The sequence below is a fragment of the Sipha flava genome, unplaced genomic scaffold (assembly GCF_003268045.1).
Source record: "Sipha flava isolate LNK unplaced genomic scaffold, YSA_version1 82_pilon_pilon, whole genome shotgun sequence".
In the NCBI taxonomy this organism is placed as follows: Eukaryota; Metazoa; Arthropoda; class Insecta; order Hemiptera; family Aphididae; genus Sipha; species Sipha flava.
Genome location: NW_020273624.1, coordinates 1,328,635 through 1,347,341, shown reverse-complemented (window position 1 = coordinate 1,347,341; position 18,707 = coordinate 1,328,635). Strand labels below are relative to the sequence as shown.

General features: G+C 31.1%; 1 protein-coding gene and 1 pseudogene across 1 annotated transcript; one reads left to right on the top strand and one right to left on the bottom strand.

Moving 5' to 3' along the window:
• Window positions 1-9,034: 9,034 nt before the first annotated feature.
• Window positions 9,035-10,659, bottom strand: LOC112693226 (biogenesis of lysosome-related organelles complex 1 subunit 4). Its single transcript, XM_025568203.1, has 4 exons — window positions 10,422-10,659; window positions 10,280-10,351; window positions 9,942-10,163; window positions 9,035-9,223 (listed from the first exon to the last, which is right to left on the bottom strand). Exons 1-4 carry the CDS (start codon window positions 10,479-10,481, stop codon window positions 9,083-9,085), a joined length of 495 nt encoding a protein of 164 aa, XP_025423988.1. The 5' UTR covers window positions 10,482-10,659; the 3' UTR covers window positions 9,035-9,082.
• A 1,437-nt stretch (window positions 10,660-12,096) lies between these two features.
• Window positions 12,097-15,417, top strand: LOC112693231 (annotated as a pseudogene).
• Window positions 15,418-18,707: the final 3,290 nt, after the last annotated feature.

The following is an 18,707-nucleotide window of genomic DNA, read 5'->3' as shown; positions in this document are numbered from 1 at the left end:
TTAGATGTTAGTACTACAATATTACAGTATTACCCAGTATTTACCTTATTTTTTATATTAAATTAACAATTTTCACTTTTTCTTAAATATGGAGTGTATAGATAATAGGCTTATAATAAATTATTAGAATGTTAAATTTCAAATGAGGCTGTGCCTCATTTGCCTTACCCAGCGAGTTGCCTCTGCCAGTTAATTAGTTTTTCAGAAAATTCTTCTTCTAAAATAAGTTTTTCTCCTTCGACCTTTTCTAGACCAAGGTACGACAATAAAACACGTTCATGAACTTTGATTAAATTTAAATTCTTAGTTCTAAGTACTTAGATTATATTTCCAAATCCATTGTTACCTCCCAGTGACGACCGAAAATCGCGGAAATCAAATTCTGGTTTTCGGTCTGTTCTCGCGCGGACGGTGAAAGGGGTCGTGCGCGCCGGGCCGAACACTCCGAGGAAATGTCGTTGCCGACTCGGAGACCCCGCGTTCCGTCTACCGTTTTCTACCGGCTCGCGCCGTCCAACCACTGTCCGCTACACGGTATACATTGCAGTGCTACGTGTACGTTTACCGACTGTTGACGGCGCGTTCACGCATCAAGTTTCCAGGAGACAGCGATGAACGAACATTTTTTACGTTTCGCGGGCGCTTACAATAAATTTGTAATAATAAATCGCTTAAGGATCGTGTAATGAAAACGAAACGACATCGAGAACTGATGATTGCTTTCGCACACCGTATAACGTGATGCTTTTAAATATTATGTTTTAGTGATCCGTAGGGCGACAAATGTTCGCATACTTCACAAGCGGTCACCGCGAAAAACGAGCCCTAGCCCATCGCAATCGTGGTCGCACAACACAGGGACATTCTGCTCTTCCGCATAAGATGTTTAACGTCAAAGTTGTATCGTCGTCTACACCAGGTCGGACGAAATAATTACTCCTAGCGCGTTCATCGGCTTCCGTGACCTATACACGATCTGATATAACGGGCGTTACCATCGTAGTGTATTACCGAGAAACCGATCATTATTTACGCGTTGCACCTTGATGATTTCGGTCGAAGTACCCGCACACTTGTCCTTTGACATTAACAGCTATAATATTTCATAGGTATTACACCCCCTGCGGACCACGTTATTTCTATCGGTACATTTCCATTCGTGCAACAAGTACCTCTCCGGTTCCATTTACTCTCCGTCTGTCGGGTCTAAATCAATTTCAATGCATCGGTTCAACGAAAAAACTGTTCGTGAAGTGATTAAAACTATAAGAACTGCTTTTATTCTCAGTTAAAAATAGTAGTTGTAAATATATATTGTATGTATTATATATATATTATTATATATATGTATATATATAATATAATATATACATCTCAGTTGTAAATATCATTTTTAACGTTTACCGCGCGTTACAATTACCGTTACGATCGCGTAAATTAATTTAATTTTTTATTTTTATTAGAAATACGCCTCGGAAACGTGGCCATTAAATGATATTTGGTTTACGTTGTAATTACTGATAGTATCACTTAAATACTTATGTGATTTGTTGGTCTTGCGAACATGTTTCGATGTTTTGTTCCAATATAACTTCCAGATTATTTCCTATACGAATGTAATAGTTTGATTGCCGTTTCGTATCGACCTAAGAATTGTCAAAATAGCTTCGGAATGTTGTGTTTGATTCTGGCAGTTTCCTTACGTCTACATGCATCGAATAGGTGTTTAATATTTAGGTTGAATTCACGGATTGTACATTTGGTTCGTTCTTCTTTGTTCATTAGAAGATAGCCATGCGCGTTTCGGGCATGCCCTATTCTCAAGCGTAAAATGAAAACATTAATTAACTACACAAACAATAATCGTAAAAACTTTAACACTATATCATTATTAAGTGATTACAACAATTATATTATGTACTCGAGGAATAATTTGGCAGAGTGGTGGTTGACCGTTTAAGCTTCTCGTCAATTGGGCGATCGTCTAAGCATTTAGTGAAGCAACCATTCTCCCATGCTTATAATTCAGAAAAATACTAACGATCTAACCATATATCAATCGTAGGTACTAAAATCTCTATAGAAAAAAAAAATATGCGCTTAAAACGTAAAAATGATCATTGTAGTCGTAGTTACAAAGATTTTTTTTTTTTTTTTTACTTTTTTGATTGCCGTCCATCAATCTTCCTCGTACAGTAATTATTCTGAACAGAAAAATATACTCGGTCTGTCGACATAAGCTTTTTTTATTATTATTATTATTATTATTATTATTATTATTATTATCATCATTGTTGCAACAACAGCGTCTAAAATGCATTACATACGTCATATTGAAACGCTAATAATTAAAACGTCACCCGATAGTAATTAACTGCTGTTATACGTAATACTGGAACCGCGTTGGTGAATCGAAGAGACTACACTGCGAGTAGACAATTATTTAGGCTAGAAATTATAGATACTGGAGCGCTCGCGCCGCTAACGACACACATCAGCATAATACCATTATAATAATAGGTTGTACCTATTTGAACCATTAGCACTCGAACGGACGATGGTATACGCGATACGAACGCAATCGTACATAATCCCTCGTACGCTTATGAATCCATCGGGTCGTCGATCAATTTCGTTTTTTGTATTTATTAATCGTTTTTTTTATATTACATCTTACAGAATAATTTATAATATATACATATATATATTATGTATAAATTCTAATATATTTAATAAATACGTATATTATTCACGATTCACACTGCTATGTTGTTACAGTACTAACATAATCGATCACAGGGCTCCAATCCCGATAACACAGGCACTAACTACTCATGATATAGGTTATAACTAGAGCAAGGATTTTCATGCACTAAAAAATCATAAAATATTCATTTAAAAATATTCTCTTATGCATCAAAAAATTAAAATTATGCGGTTAAATATGCTCTTAACAAAATTAATTTTATTATTATTCACTATAAGTTTTAATTAGATTTATTTTATTAAATTGATTTGGAATCTTTTTTCAATGTTGGATCTCAATCTTCTTAATTATTATTCTGCACCTAATAAAACAAAAAAGGTATTTTAAAATAATTGTTGAATTATTCTCAAAAATATTCACCTTACCTAAATTAGAATTACACTGAATTATTAAACACACGAAACTAACACACACGCGGTAAATCTAACTTATCTAATCTCACCCAATGACTATAGATACTTGATACTATCGTTTTTAATTCATCGTTAAAACGATGAATATAAATATTCGATTTGTATTATAAAAATACGAAAATAAACGATGACCGCCCCATTGCCGAATCCGTCAATGTACAATAACAATAAGAAATAAAAATAATGAACGAAATCCGGGCAGTATGATCGCAAAAAAACCATCTGGCGTTTACCATAAAGCCGATATAGGTGTATTATTGGTATTATTGGGTATTGAGACAGGTTTTAGAAAGTCATATTTTAAAATACTATGTTTTAGAATATCAAGTTGTAGAAACACTGTGTTTTAGAAAATAAAACTTTTAGAATTTAAATGTTTAGAAATATTTTTATTTTTTATGCTGTTTACTGGCATATATAATGTTTTCTAATAGTTCTTTTATAACAAAAAATAAATATAATAATTTTTAATACTTAAGATTATTAGCAATAGATCTCATAAATTCATCTAAATTAGAATTAGAATCATCAACTATTCGTATACATATTTGCAATGAGTTATTATTCCGTGTTTCATTGTATTTTCTTTTCTTGAATACCTTCTTTATTTGAAATCAACGATTCGATTGTTGGTTCATTTTCATGTTGTTCTATTTGAATTTTGGAGATAAATGAATGTATACCAAGATGAGTTGATAATAAACGATTGAAAATATTTTATATTCTAAAACACCATTTGACATATTTCTAAAAGTTTCATATTCCAAAATATAGATTTTCCAAATATTTTCGTTCTAAAACTCGGCATCCTAAAGCTTGATTTTCGAAAACGTGCACCTGAATCGTATTATTGCTGGCGGCGTCCGACGAGTCAAGCGTGTTGCGCAGTTACAAAGTGTTTGCCTTCGGCACGAGACATAAATCATTATAGATATTATTATTATTATTATTAGGAATCGCCTAAGAAACCGTGTACGCGTAATGTATCACGGTTGCGAGAACGGATAATATACATCGTTTGCCGTGCACTCGTGACGGGTAACTATTTATGGATGTTATTAGCGCGCCATCGTAGAGCGTCGATAAATTGTTTTTTCAAAATTAACCGCGTCCGTCCGTCCGCGTGTTGCGCGGCGATGACAACGCGAAAATAACGCGCGTCGTTGCGCATAATACACCCGTTCGTAGACGCAAAGGTGATAACGAGTGATGCGCGTACGTAACGCGCGTCCGCTGACGGTTCGCGTAGGGTTATAAAAAAATCGAGTAGAACTCAACGTTTTTTATATGAACACCGAGTTCACTATCGCTATCGACCGTTTAAGGATCGTCTTGCGAAACAATTGCCAGTTAGCTCGTGCATTACGTTCGCTGTTCGCGAGCAACCTGAATAGAATAATTAAGCACAACCTAGTTTTAGATCAACTAATGGTGTGTATTCATTACAACCAGGGTGTTCGCAAGTTCATACCCTAAAAAATGCCTAAATAATCATGCATTTATGCGCTTAAAATTGAAATGCCTTTTTATGCCTTAAAAAAGTTCAAAAATATTCATTTATTTGCACTAAACGTATAAAATTATGCACTTAAAAAAATCATAAATCATTTTTGAAATAACATTTGAATTATTCATTCGCTTTTTTTATAGCTATATTTTATTTTTTTATGTCACAATTAAAAAAAAAATAGACTTTAAATACTATTTAATGTTATTCCTGAGCTTTCATGAACTGCGTACCCGTGTACGTCTTTGTCAACAATTCATTTTAAATCTGAAACATTTGTAACAAATGTATTCGTTAAATGTACGAGTATTAAGATGATAAGAAAAGAAAAATAATAAAATTTCTATTTTTAATTTTATATATATTTTCCATTTAGATTTTTGATAGATTCTAATAGAATGTTGTATAATATGTCCGATAAAATAGGTAAATATGCATAAATATGCCAAATATGCAAAAACATGCAAAATAAGATTTCATATATTTAACCTTGAAATGGATTTCTGTCATCTAGCATTAAATACAATTTTGTAAGATTGATATGCACATGCATGAACTTACGAGCCCAGATTATAATCTATCACAGTATGAAATGGTTATTGTTAGGGAAAAACAATTATTTATGGGTATCATATTTAAACATTTCAATTGTCATCGTTATCGATGAGGTACATTATTGGTACTTGGTAGTGTCGTGTGTTGAAATTATAACATTTAAACGATTAGGACGAAGAGTACAAGGCGATGGTAGAATGCAGGGGGGAACTAGGGGGTCCATCCAGGAGAGCAGCTGACCTACGGTTAATATGTTAATATCTGTTGACAAAAATAGCCTCTTGGAGACGTTTAACGAACAAAAAGAAAATGGCACGCAGTGTTCCTGAGCGGTCAACCGCACTAACTACGCCTAAAGTTCAGTGATCGGACGTGAACTGGTGTATTCTACGTGATATAGTTGTTGTCATTAAAATGGTAATTTCTAGTTCAATCTAAAGCTGCGTGTACACGAAATCGAAAGCTAGTTAAATGCATACACTTATTTTCGACTTACGTCGCAATAAGAATACCAATCGATTTTGCTTGGCTGTTATTAGTTGTTTTTTCAATAGCAATTGTGTTTACTAATCAACTTGATTTGGTAATGACATAAATAAACTGAAATAATGTAACAGAAACACATAAATTCTTGTTCAGCTCGCAGAACTAAATGATAGCTGGCAAAATATTATCTGTAGGATCAACAAATTTATGTTTGATACAATTGTTAAAGGAACAATATATAACCACGCGAGCAGCAAATTATTTTGTAATCATAACAAAATGGTTATGTTGGATGTACTTTATTCCTGGTTAAGAGAACAATTAATAATATGCAATATTCACCAAATTTAATTGTTTTTAAATAGTGCTGACTAACCTAAACTATCGAACTACCGAATATTTTATTCGCAATTAATGTACAAGGACTATAATGATCATCTTCAGTGTAATTACTAGTTCCGGATTCTGATAACTCGAGGAGGATACTTCTAATGTTGTCTTGAGGTTCAATATCAAGTGTGTATTATGCTAAAATTAAAATTAAATTCTTAAAAACTATGAATTACTAGAATTTTAAAACTTTAATTAATTTCAAACAATTATAATTGATGGTTGAAAAAAACATCCATACTGTTGTACTATTAAAAATTAACTTGATTCTATATGCTATCTAATACAACTTTAATAAACGTAGATGTTTGATAAGAAAATCTGTATTTTTTTTTCTAATCTATCTCCAATATTGATATTTACGAATTATAATGTTAATCATATTTTCAAAATAAATTAACAATTAACATAATTAAACTCAAAGAGAGTGGCTGGTGATCCTGATACGATTATTCGGAGTGTGCCAAGTGACATTTGTAGATGTTGTGGTCCCGAATAGTTCAACTATATTGCTACAGGCAACGACTGATTACCGATCAAAGAATGAAAATAAAAAACTTTCACTGGACACCAAGCCTTATTATTTTTGACTTTCATTCCTCTTGGAAGGACTCCGGCACTTTTTGTATCTATACTTTTACTAAACATATGTTTCATTCGTGTTAATAATTCTTTAAATGATCATTGAATGTTAATTACTTGAAACCAAATAAATACGTATTCAATCGAATTTAATTTACTTACAACTCTAAAAGGTTAAACATATATAAAAATTCATAGATAAAATTAAGTCAAATTAAAAATTTAAAAAGATTTGAGATTAATTTAAGTTTAATTTCTTAATTGGTTGACTTTTTTAATAGTTTGTTATTTATTTTAAAATTTTGATGAATGAAAAGGAAAAACTGGAACTATGTTTTTTTTTTCATAATGTTAGTGTTGTAATAAGGACAAATTTATAAAAGTAATATTAAACATAATTACATTATGAATATGCGCTTAATATTATTTATAATGTATTCGATTCGAGTAGACATAATAATTAACAATTTGTTTTGATCTTTCAATCGTATGCTTCAGAAAATATAAAACATATTTTTAAATCATAAATTGTTACTCAACACTTTACTACCAATATTTTAATTAGTTATATAACATACTATTTCTTTGAATTTATGTTTTAAAATCAATTTGTGTAATTGATTCATCAGTCATATTGAGTCTGTGATACACGTAATATACGCTTTACATATTTATCGTCGTTGTACTTTGATTTTTGTAATTTATTCCATTAAGGAAGACAAATTCAAAACTTAACCCATAACATAGTAAAAATACTTTAAAATAATTAAACCGTAATTTATAAAAAAAAATAAGCACTTATTATTTGCGATTTAGAAAAATTAATATATAATTAAATAATTTTTAGAATCTATTAAATTATAACATTATACTATACTGAAGGTATAATATTTGTAATATTTTGTTTTGGTATTTAGAAATTATATTTTTTTATAAAAGTAAATTAAAATAAATATAATATAGAATAATATAATAATAATATATTTTTTTATTTTTTTTTTTTAATTTTTTTTTATTATTATATTATTATAATATTATTATTATACAATTATTGTCATTGATAGTAAGTATCTAATTATGTATATTTTAATAATTATGCCCTCAATAACTTAAATTTGTCAGAATTTAAAATTTAAATAAAAGCAAAATTACTCATTAATTCTTTATGTAACAATACAAGTTATTATAATTAAAACAATAAGTTGATGTACAGTTATTTGATAAAATAGCAGAAAAAACAGTCAGTTTTTAAATAATAGTTAGGCAATTCCAATACATATTTTTTATTCAAATTATATGTATTGTAAACAGATATAATGATTTTGTGGTCTTGTACACCTAATCAATATTATTTAAATAAATGCTTAACAGGATTAATAGATAAGAAAATTGTTTGCCAATAGATTGTATTAGTATTTTGCAATAACCAATAAATGTTATTTGGACAGTAAATCAACGTTTGACAAAAGCTACCTTTTTACTTTATGGAATCCCAAGCACATATTCAAAAATAATCTTACTTGAGCATCTCCCAAAAAAAACTGTTTAACCAAAGTCCAATTCAAACAAAAATTCAATCTCATAATAAACCTCATTGCTTAAACTTCAGTGAGACCAATGGCATTGCAATGCATTTTAAATTATTGATAGCATTTCTAAAGAATACAGAGAAACTTCTATTCACTCTTCTCACTGAATTTATATTGAATCTTCTCTAAACTAAATAATTGTATTTCATTAGAAATCTATTAAATAGTCATTTAATCAATTAACACTGCTATAATTAATATAATTAAAAACTGTTATTGTAATTACTGAATGCACCGAGACTTGATATTAACTATTGTTATTTTTATTATAACTGTTATGATATAGAAAAATAATAATCCATTAAAGTGCAGTTAGGTGCAATAAAATTAAAGTAATTAAAAAACAGATAAATGATAAATACACAATAACATATTAGATAATACAAACTAATAAAAAAATATCTTAGTTTACACTATTTTTAAATGTTAAGTTTTTTAATATTTTTGTTTTTAATATTGATTTGAGAAATATAAATAAAAAATTAAATACTACTGAAACATAGAATATGTTGATACATGATACAATAATAGCCAAAATATAGAATCTTTTCTAGAATTATTATACAGTCTTATTAATATTTATAATAACAACAAAAAGTTTTAAAAAATAAAAACTAACTATATTTCAAAAATTGCAAAAGTGTAATTTGTATTATTGAAGTATTTTGAAATACAAATAATACAATTTTGAAAAAAAGGAAATTGTTGTTAATTCTACCTTATACAATAATGTTAAAATAAAACATAATATATAACTTATTTTATTTTAGTTAAATCATAATCCACATTTGAATTATTTATGGCTAGTACCGCTTTCAGTTATTTTAAGTGCATCTATTGCTTCTGCTGCTTGAAAGTAATCATCAGACTTAAAAATCACTGGAGGTTCATAAGCAGGTAATTGTTTTGTAGAAGAATGGTCTTCTTGTTTTTTCTAAACAATATAATCACACTTTTAATATTATAATAGCTAAATGGAGTTGCACATTATCAGAGGCATGCTAATGGCTAATACCAAATTAGGTTTTGTGGTACAAAAGTTCTGCAAGATGCTTGTGAACATTGAGAGTAATAATTATAATAAATTATAATCATGAACTCTCTTCATAAATTTGTTGGGGTTAAATTGGAGTTAGATACTTTGGGATTCCACAAAATACAAAATATTTCTTAAGGATTTTGTGGTCGTTAAAGTTTAGAAACCACTGTTTTAGAAAACATTATTTATAATATTTATATCTAGAATATAGATAAAAAACCAACTGTAGAAAAAGTTGTTACATAATGAATTTTCAATACTCAAGGTAACAAAAATAAAAATCGAAAGATGTAATTGGATTTAGTTTTGATTTTATATATATATATATCTTATGTTTACTCTAATGTTAATTTATTATTAATAATGTTTTTGTCGTGTATTTTTAATAAATTATAGACTATCAAGAAAGACATTTTCCAGGTTAAAAGAATCAAATTTTTACTTAAGAATTTAATGATAAAATTTTATCAAAATTGAATAGTAGGTTGAAATTACTTAATTGAACATTATTTTCTTTAATTAGGAACAAAAAATTAAGTAATTTAAGTTAAAGATAATTAAAATTGATATCCCTATGCACATGGTAATATATAAATAAATGTAAAATATTTACGAAAAATGGTTTTAATATTGAGTTCAGTGGACCGTCCTTGTTGATTGGCATGCAAGCCTCAGCTTCGGTTAGTTGTTGGTCAACTAAATCAACATCTTCAGCAACTTTATTGACAAGTTTTTCCAATTTGTTTACAGTCCCAGTGAGTTCATTAACCTTGGACTTCATTCCTTTAATTGTATCGTAATGCATCACAGTACTCTCAACGCGCAATGCTCGTACCTTAACGGAAAAAAAAAGCAAATAGCCGAAATACACGACGATTACCACCATGAACCAATCAGTAACAAAATCAATAACAGGGATATTGTTGACCTAACCGACCACATGACACGTACCATTTCCATGAACGTCTGAAATTCTTCCAACCTAGTCAGCATGTCTTCGACGACGTCTTTCAGCGCGCCCACCTGTCAACGAACGATGCGAGCATATTAATCATCGTCGAATCGAAAACGTGAAATAATAACGCTCCTTTACCTCGTTTTCGTTGTCAACCTTCAGGTACTCCGCGTAATCGATCGCCAACTCTTCCAACATCTTCTGGCCGGTCAGTTCCAGTCGGAATTCAACTCGGCTGGGCTTGCACGCAACAGCAACAACAACGGTATTGTTGTTGAATGTTGACGTTATAGAAATGTTCGTAAGTGGTCGGCGACCAGCCACCTGTCGTCAGTTTTCTTCGATTTGTTTTGTCAACACAACGCGAACAAAACGAGATAACGGTAACAGTGATAACAATTGATAAATATCGATGATAAGGGGAACATTTATCACGGACCAAGCTAATGATATTTGAAAACCATCCAAATTCAAAGGTCACTTGACTGTAAGAGAAGTCGAGAAATCGTGTGCCAACAACGTTGTAGGGAAAGTAAACAGGAGTCAAGTTCACTGAAATGCGTGTTTTTAGATTTTTTATTTTTTAGTACGGACTTTTCGACAACAATAAACCTATGTCATTTGAAGGTGAAAAATCAAGGGACTCCGAATATGCAATCAAAATCACTCCGAGTACTTATTTCTGCCCTCCAGAGTTGCAGCAGTTCGAGGTTAATATATTTAACTTTCTGGCTGCCTGCGTTTGATACAACTGAAACCCGTAATGGATCTTTGTCGTATTCATTTTTGATTCTTATGACATATGAAATGAAAAATGTCTTTTTTTAATTTTTTTTTTTTTTATTATTTATCAATCGCATTTATATATTTGTTAATCGCAATTTAGCAGTACACAATATTTAAAAAAATAAATTTATTTCTAATTGTATTTGAGTACACGTATGTAAAGACCGTCAACGCTGATCGAGACCAGTAAATTATTCGTAGTCTCGCGATTCGGATTGTTTGCCAACAACCAAAGCACGACGATAATAATGAGTTTATTAGTGATGAGCAAAGTTGATCTTGGTCTTGCTGCAAGTTATAATTTTACTTTGATTATAATAGTTTAATTTATGTTATCACAATAATTGTACAAACTTCAAATAACAATCGTCTTTAAAATGGCGTAATGTTTTTAAATTCTTCAGAAAGTAACTTCATTGACTATTAATTCCCGTTCGATATTTAACAACACGAGTATTCGCAGATGTTTACATTATCATGAGTTAAATAAGCTGCACATCGTAGACGACGGAATCAGATTTCTTTGATTTCGTTGCTGATCGAATTCCTTTGTAATATCCAATCGTTTTTGATCGTATTTATTTACCAGAGAACACGTATTGTCGTCTGATCCACGAAGATGACGTGTCGCGAAAGGCAACCCAATCCGTACAGGTCGCACGAAAACGTTTCCGTTGACTCTACTGCCCGACACGTGTGTTTCGTCACCGAGGATCCATATTCGTACGACTGCAAATGTTCGAGATTAAATCCGGCCGTACAACCAGTACCGTAGCCATGGTACAGTTGATCGCGATGCGTGAACTCGGGGCGATTAGGCGCACGGGCTTACCGGCGTACAGTTATTTTTCCGGTCGGATCCGTCACGTTTACCGTACTGTGTCACCGTAAACACGTTAAGGTTACAATTAAAATAATGACCTCGTCCGGTGCGTCTCAACGGGTCGTGACGATTGCGGAAAAATGCATAATGGCTTCGTCCGCGATGCAATAATAAATTGTATCTAGTTCTTCGCCGTGCCGCACTTTTGTCGCAGTCGTCGCGGGACGCCTACTATACGTCTTAAACCGTCGCACAGGTAGTCCCTACCGTCAACAAAGATAGATAAATAAATCAGTTGCAGGCGAAAACTGCTATGCTGTCCACGAAAACGACCGCGCTCATGATGCTCGCGATCGCCATCAACGTCTTTCGGGCGGCGACGGATGACGACGACGACCCATCGAAATGGACACGTCTGTGCACGTACACCAGCGAAGGCGGTTCGCGACACAACGTGTCCATGCCGTGCGGTGTTCAGGTGGAAAGCCAATCGGACGAGGCCGAGAGCAACGAAGGTCCGGTAAATTACGTTCGAATAGACGTGAAGAACGTCCGAGGAGGTGGTGCAACGCAGGACGACGGCGATGAAACGCAGGGCGATGGCGGCGAAACGCAGGACAATGGTGACGAAGGACTGGAAAGGACCGGGATTGTTGATCGCGGGACGAAAACCGAAAATTTGGTAGGACTTGAGCAAAACGAGGAGATCGTTGCAACCGGGAATCAGGACGAAGCGGTCAACGACTACAACGGCAAGCACGTGGAATACGATGTCACGGTGGAAGCGGATGACTATGACGGTGGTGAAGACGACGAACGACAAGAACAACTCGGATCCGTACCGGTAAAGTCGGTGGTGTTATCGTATCTGCAGGACGCCAAAAAACAACTGTACAACAAAATACGTAAGTATGCACGTTAGCGGTGCACACGAGTAGGAAGGCTAAGAGTACGCGAAAATAGAAACAACTATTGTCCTCATCTGGTCTGTGTTTAAAAGTAATACCGATTTTCCTTCAATGACTTTTGATTGTAGCAGAAAAATACCGTACTCCGTTCAACGAAATGGAATTTAAATCATTTAAATCTTGTAAAATTCAATACGTTTATCTCGTTCGTGTTTCAAGTAGTGCTGAGCATTCCATATCCGGATTACCGATCCGGATTGATCCGGATTGAAACAAATGTTACGATCCGTTTAATCCGGATTATGATATAAATCCGGTTTATTTCAAATTTACTGTATATAAATTATAAATAACATTAATAAATATAAACATTTGGTGAAAATTTCAAGTATTTAATCTTGTTATCTTCATGGGTTATTCTATTATCGCGTGTATTGTTATTGTTCAGAAGTGCTATAAATAAATATTGTGTTGCGTTCTACGGTGTTATCCGATATTAATTGTACTTTTATTAATATTTAATAACAGGCATGAGGGTAATTTTATTTATTTTCAGTACTCAATGTTCTGTAGTCTGTAGTTTGTTGTAGTCTATACTCTGTAGTCTGTACTCGATAGTCGATAGTTACTAGTTACTACTTACAAGTTACAGCTCAGTAATTTTGTTATTACGTTAGTACTTACTACTTAGTACGTATTGCGTATCAACTTATCGTATCGTAATTTGTATTGTATCATTTATATTTTGTTACTAAACTGTTGATAGTTTATCCTTTACCTATTAAAAATGTCTCAAATTTGGACAAGTTTTACCAAAGGTATTGTATATTATGTACTCATTAGCCTGAATTTCTACAGTTCTTTAAATATACTAAAATTTATGTAGAACCCGGGTGTGTTTGCTATTAGGCGTCTTATAACATTGAGTCGATTGTCAATAGATCTGAGATCGTAATTCGTATTTTTAGGTTGATAATAATGAAAAAATAGCTGATTATCTCAAAAATAATGAAGCCGGATTGGATCCGAAATCCGAATCAACGGATTGAATCCGTGAATCCGAATAAAACGGATTGATCCGAAATCCGGATTAAATAATTGTAATCCGTAATCCGGATTGGTCAAAATAATGCTCAGCACTAGTTTCAAGCCCAAAATGATATGTCGATCGACTTAAACTATAATTGATATTCGGATTAAACTTTTACTGAAACAACGTAAAATTCAATTTTTCCTTTTTATGATAGAGGTTTAATGTTGGATTCAAATTATGCTTAGTAGGTATTCAAGAAATGGTATTTAAATACTAGAAATTATCCGATTTTCAAATGTTAAGTAATAGAACTACTTTCAATTTTAACATAATATGATAATTAATTGTTTTAAGGTTTATTTTCAATAACATTAAAAACAACATTACTAGGGATAACAATTTATCGTAAACGGTTATACGTTATAGAGAATTGGCATTTCGACATGAACATTTAGAAATCATCCAAGTCCGTTTACTATATTATTCAAATGTAAAATTCTATGGCATTAAGTCACAACTGTCATGTGTGTGTTTTCCTGAGGTTCAAACTAATACAGCAAAGAAAACATTGCGACAACTTAGCCCGTATTTTCTTGGATAAAATACGACAAACATATTTTCTTGGTGGAATTTAAATGCATTCAACGCGTAACAACCGAAACGTTATTTTAGATTATCTGTTGAGTTTGCTGCAAAATGCGTTTCTCAAGGCAAGATTGGATAGTCGTCGAAGTTACCGGGACTTGATTGATCGACGGAATGCATTGAAGTCAGAGGGACGGCAAGCAAGGAGCAACAAACAGTTCCTGGCTAATTTTTTCCTCGATGTTGAAACCACCGTTCGAACGTTCAATGATGACCATGTCGTTCTTAATGTTCGGCGTGTTCGTCGTTCAAGTGGTACAGGTAAACCCAACTTATACTCAAATTAAACTGCCGCCACCGTAGCCCGGCTGGATTATTGTTCAGAACGGGTTTGCACAATAAAGCATTTTCAAACGTGATAATCAACGTGTCAAGAGTATCAAATGCGTTGAACGTTGTTCGATCGGGAAAATATCGTACAAAACGTATGAAAAAAAAGATAATATTTGAATTTTATTATGAAATTTCGATACTCAATTTTTTTATTATTTCGGATAAAATTAAATTTTTAACTTTGGAAATGGTACACATGGCACCCGTCGGATTTTTGTTAGGCATTATTAAAAATATAAAATAATATACATTCTCCAACTTTTACAACGATCTCTATTTCTTCAGAGACTCATGCAAACATTACAACAATCTAGTGATCTTTTGTCCATGGGAAATCCTGTACAAGGTAACCTGCCAACGGCATCGGCAAGCATATTCTGAAATAATTTGGTGAGTAAACATATGCTAAATAATTGAATTGCACATTTTTAACCATGATTCAATAAAATAAACTGCATTTGCTGTAATGCCTTTCTCTGTTGATACTATATTTTATTATTTTCTGATTACTATGTAGGTGTTGATGATTGTTCGCAAGCAAGATAAAAATACTTTAAAAATAATTATGATTCAATTCAATTTTAAAATTGTTTTATACAAAACCAAATGTAATACAACTAATGAAACGATATAATTTTATTACTTTTGAAACCATGTTAGTTATAACTTTAGAACAGAAATTCCAAATAAGTATTATTTTTTTTTCCTTGGTAAGTTATACAACAATACTTGTTTTGTTCTCTTTTAAAAATTATCCTCAATTTCACATGCAAGCGTTTATCTGAAATTTTAGGGAACTTTTGTTATATTTTTTCGACCCCTTTATTTACCGAAACTCACGCCAAAGTTTTATTTATTGAAAATAAAAAAAAGCAGTAGTAATTCGATGGTTCTAAATTGCAATAAAAGTTAACTCATTAATTATGACGGATATGAAATTGTATGTTTTTTTTTTTTACTGATTATCTGATTTTCTTTTCTGTATTGTTATTGGAAATAATATTATAAATACCTACCTTTTATAAATATTTCCTTTTGTTAAACCTACTTTACTAAAATTATATTATTTTAAACATCTATTTTCATTCAACATGTGAAATATAAGCCCATAAATACATATATTATAATAAACATATAAATTTATTATTATTTAAAATTATATTGATAGATTCTTTATTTTATAATGTTTTCCTGGCAAAATCATCTAAACTTAGGTATAATGTACAACATTTTTGGCTATTTATAAAAACGATATTAACATAATATATAGTAGATAACTGAGTTAACAAATTAGCGATACAAATTTATAGATTTAAAATAGTGTTGCAAGCAATGAACGATCTACAAGTGAAGTGATCCGAACCGTTTCGATCGAAATCAAAACTTTTTTTGCTTCCGAATTGGACTGTGAGTACTGCAAATATGTTCAGTTACATGGTCGGAGAAAATACCAATGCGACGTACTCCAGTTTTCCACGGTTCGCGAGTATATAAGCGAATGACTCGTCCCGTCAGTACGGCTCCGTTCAGTCGACAACATCGCGATGACCATCGACGTGCGCACACCTGTATTTCAGGGGGTTTCTATAATACTTTTATATCCAATCTTAACAAAACGTGGAGGTATACTTAATAAACTATAATGAACAAATAATGAAATAAACATAACTTAAATTGTTCATTTATCATTGTGGTATATTAGTCCCAATGAATATGTTTTTCTTGAATCTCGTATATTTTTAACAGATAACTGCAATTATTTATGATTTGTACTTTTACAGTCAATTGAATCTGTTTCATTGTCATAATAAGTTTTTGTACGAAACGATGGACACAGTGACCTTAATAAAATATAGTATTGGTATTACAAATGGTATTGCGAAAGCATTCTATAAGACATCTCTAGACTTTTTTTATGACAAATCTTCTCAAGTTCCCCATAGAAACGATTTTCACAAATTATATTTTTTATAAAATTGACGACATACATTATTATTTCACGTTACAATGGAGATAAATTCAACTTAAACTTTGAAAAGACGCGACGCGGCGTATACAAACACTTAACACTATACTGTGACTGAAAGAAAAATATCACTTCGACGCGGTCGGATTTTATACAATAACGTATGTTCATATAATACTCGTATTATTCGAGGGCGTTCCATTTCTTCATAAAATTATCCAAAATAACAACTTTGATAATTATTCGCTCGATTTAGAGACCTACAAACATGTAATTTCATTATTAAAATAAATATGCACAATGGGCTAATTTATGTTTTGATAGCGAAAATCGTTGTTGTAAGCAATGGCGTATCCAGGATTCATCGGGAGTATTATAAAATTTATTAGACTTATGATACATAGAGATTACTTATAATATGTTCCTCAATTTAAATTAAGTACATTTTACCCCCCCCCCCCCACCCCCCCACAATAGTATTTTCTGTTTTAATTTCCGTTTGTCCATATGCAGCTATGCGCTTGTATACTCCTCTGGACTGAAGATTTTTTCAAAGCACATAAAGTAAACAAAGTCCAGAAAACCAAAAAATTTGGGAAAGAAAAATGAACAACATTTTTTGTATGTACGATCTACGTTTACGGTTTGTTATAATGTGACAAGAATTATGAAATTATTTTTTAATTTTCAACATAAAAAAAAAAAATTTTGAAAAACCTATTATTTTCTAGGTAATAAAAATGAATATCCTTATTGGTATTCTCTATTTTCATTATTAAACCATTGATTATAACATAATTTATTAGGTATTAATTAAATTGATTAATACAGTGGTCGGCTAAATCTCATAAAAAATGAAACTATTATTTTTATTTTCATACTTACATTTCTTAAATAATAGGTAGGCGTTTTAAAACATATAGCTGTATGTTTATGAACATCTGAAGGATTGAAATCAGCTAAACATTCCCAAATAATTTTGCCATTTTTCATTTCAAAAAATCTGATTTCGATGTCAACTAAATTATTAATTTTCTATAAAAAGTAAAGAGCGAGATACTGGGATTTGGTGAGTTACAGGGTTATATAACTCAGACTGATTTAAGTGAGTTGTTCTTATACATTTTCAATTAATATGTACCATGGTTTTAAAACCGTTCTAAATGAAAGAGAATAGAATAGATCAATATCTAAATCTGAATATATTTTGCATTACTAAATTAATAAACATACTTAAATATTTTGTAATCAAGTCGAATAGACACTTTTATATAAAAAAAGTCACATAAAAGTATAACAACGTTTGGACTTCGATTAGATTAATTTAATAATAACAGTTTTTACTATAGTATACATGCTAATATGAGTATTCAGTGTATATACTTCTAACCACTGTAATTAATATTTACAGGCGATAATATAACAATTTTCCTAATATTTATAGTAACAGTATATATAGTATACTATTATATAATTATTTTACAGTAATAATAATATAGTTTTTATTTATAGCAATTCATTATAATAGTTTTTGAAACTAGATAACGTTTTCTATTAAAAACTATCTCTTTTTTTTAATAATCGGGGCAATCCTTATAATCGAAATCTTATAAATAATAATAACAATGATTCCAAATTATCTTGTGTTAAACAACTTCTAAAAAATGTTTTATAATTTTAAGTTTAGAAAACAATCGTTCACACGTTACTTGAGTAAGAGGAATTGTTAAAAGAAACTTGAAAATTTAAATTAATCCATGATACTCTAAATCAGGGATGGCGAACCTATGGCATAGGTGCCAAATATGGCACATTGAACAAATTTTAATAGCACATGCAAAAAATTGAAATTATTAAAAACTATCCACAAAAAAAAAATATACTATTTATAAAATGTTGTTTATAAGAAATTTAAAGAAATAAATTATAT

Bases quoted from the DNA above. Each gene is read 5' to 3' on its own strand.
- LOC112693226 (XM_025568203.1), bottom strand. From the start codon at position 10,481: ATGTTGGAAGAGTTGGCGATCGATTACGCGGAGTACCTGAAGGTTGAC. The intron at 10,352-10,421 runs GTAAAGGAGCGT...GTTCGTTGACAG, and splicing joins AGGTTGACAACGAAAACGAG to GTGGGCGCGCTGAAAGACGT. The intron at 9,224-9,941 runs GTAAATATTTTA...TATATTGTTTAG, and splicing joins CAATATTAAAACCATTTTTC to AAAAAACAAGAAGACCATTC.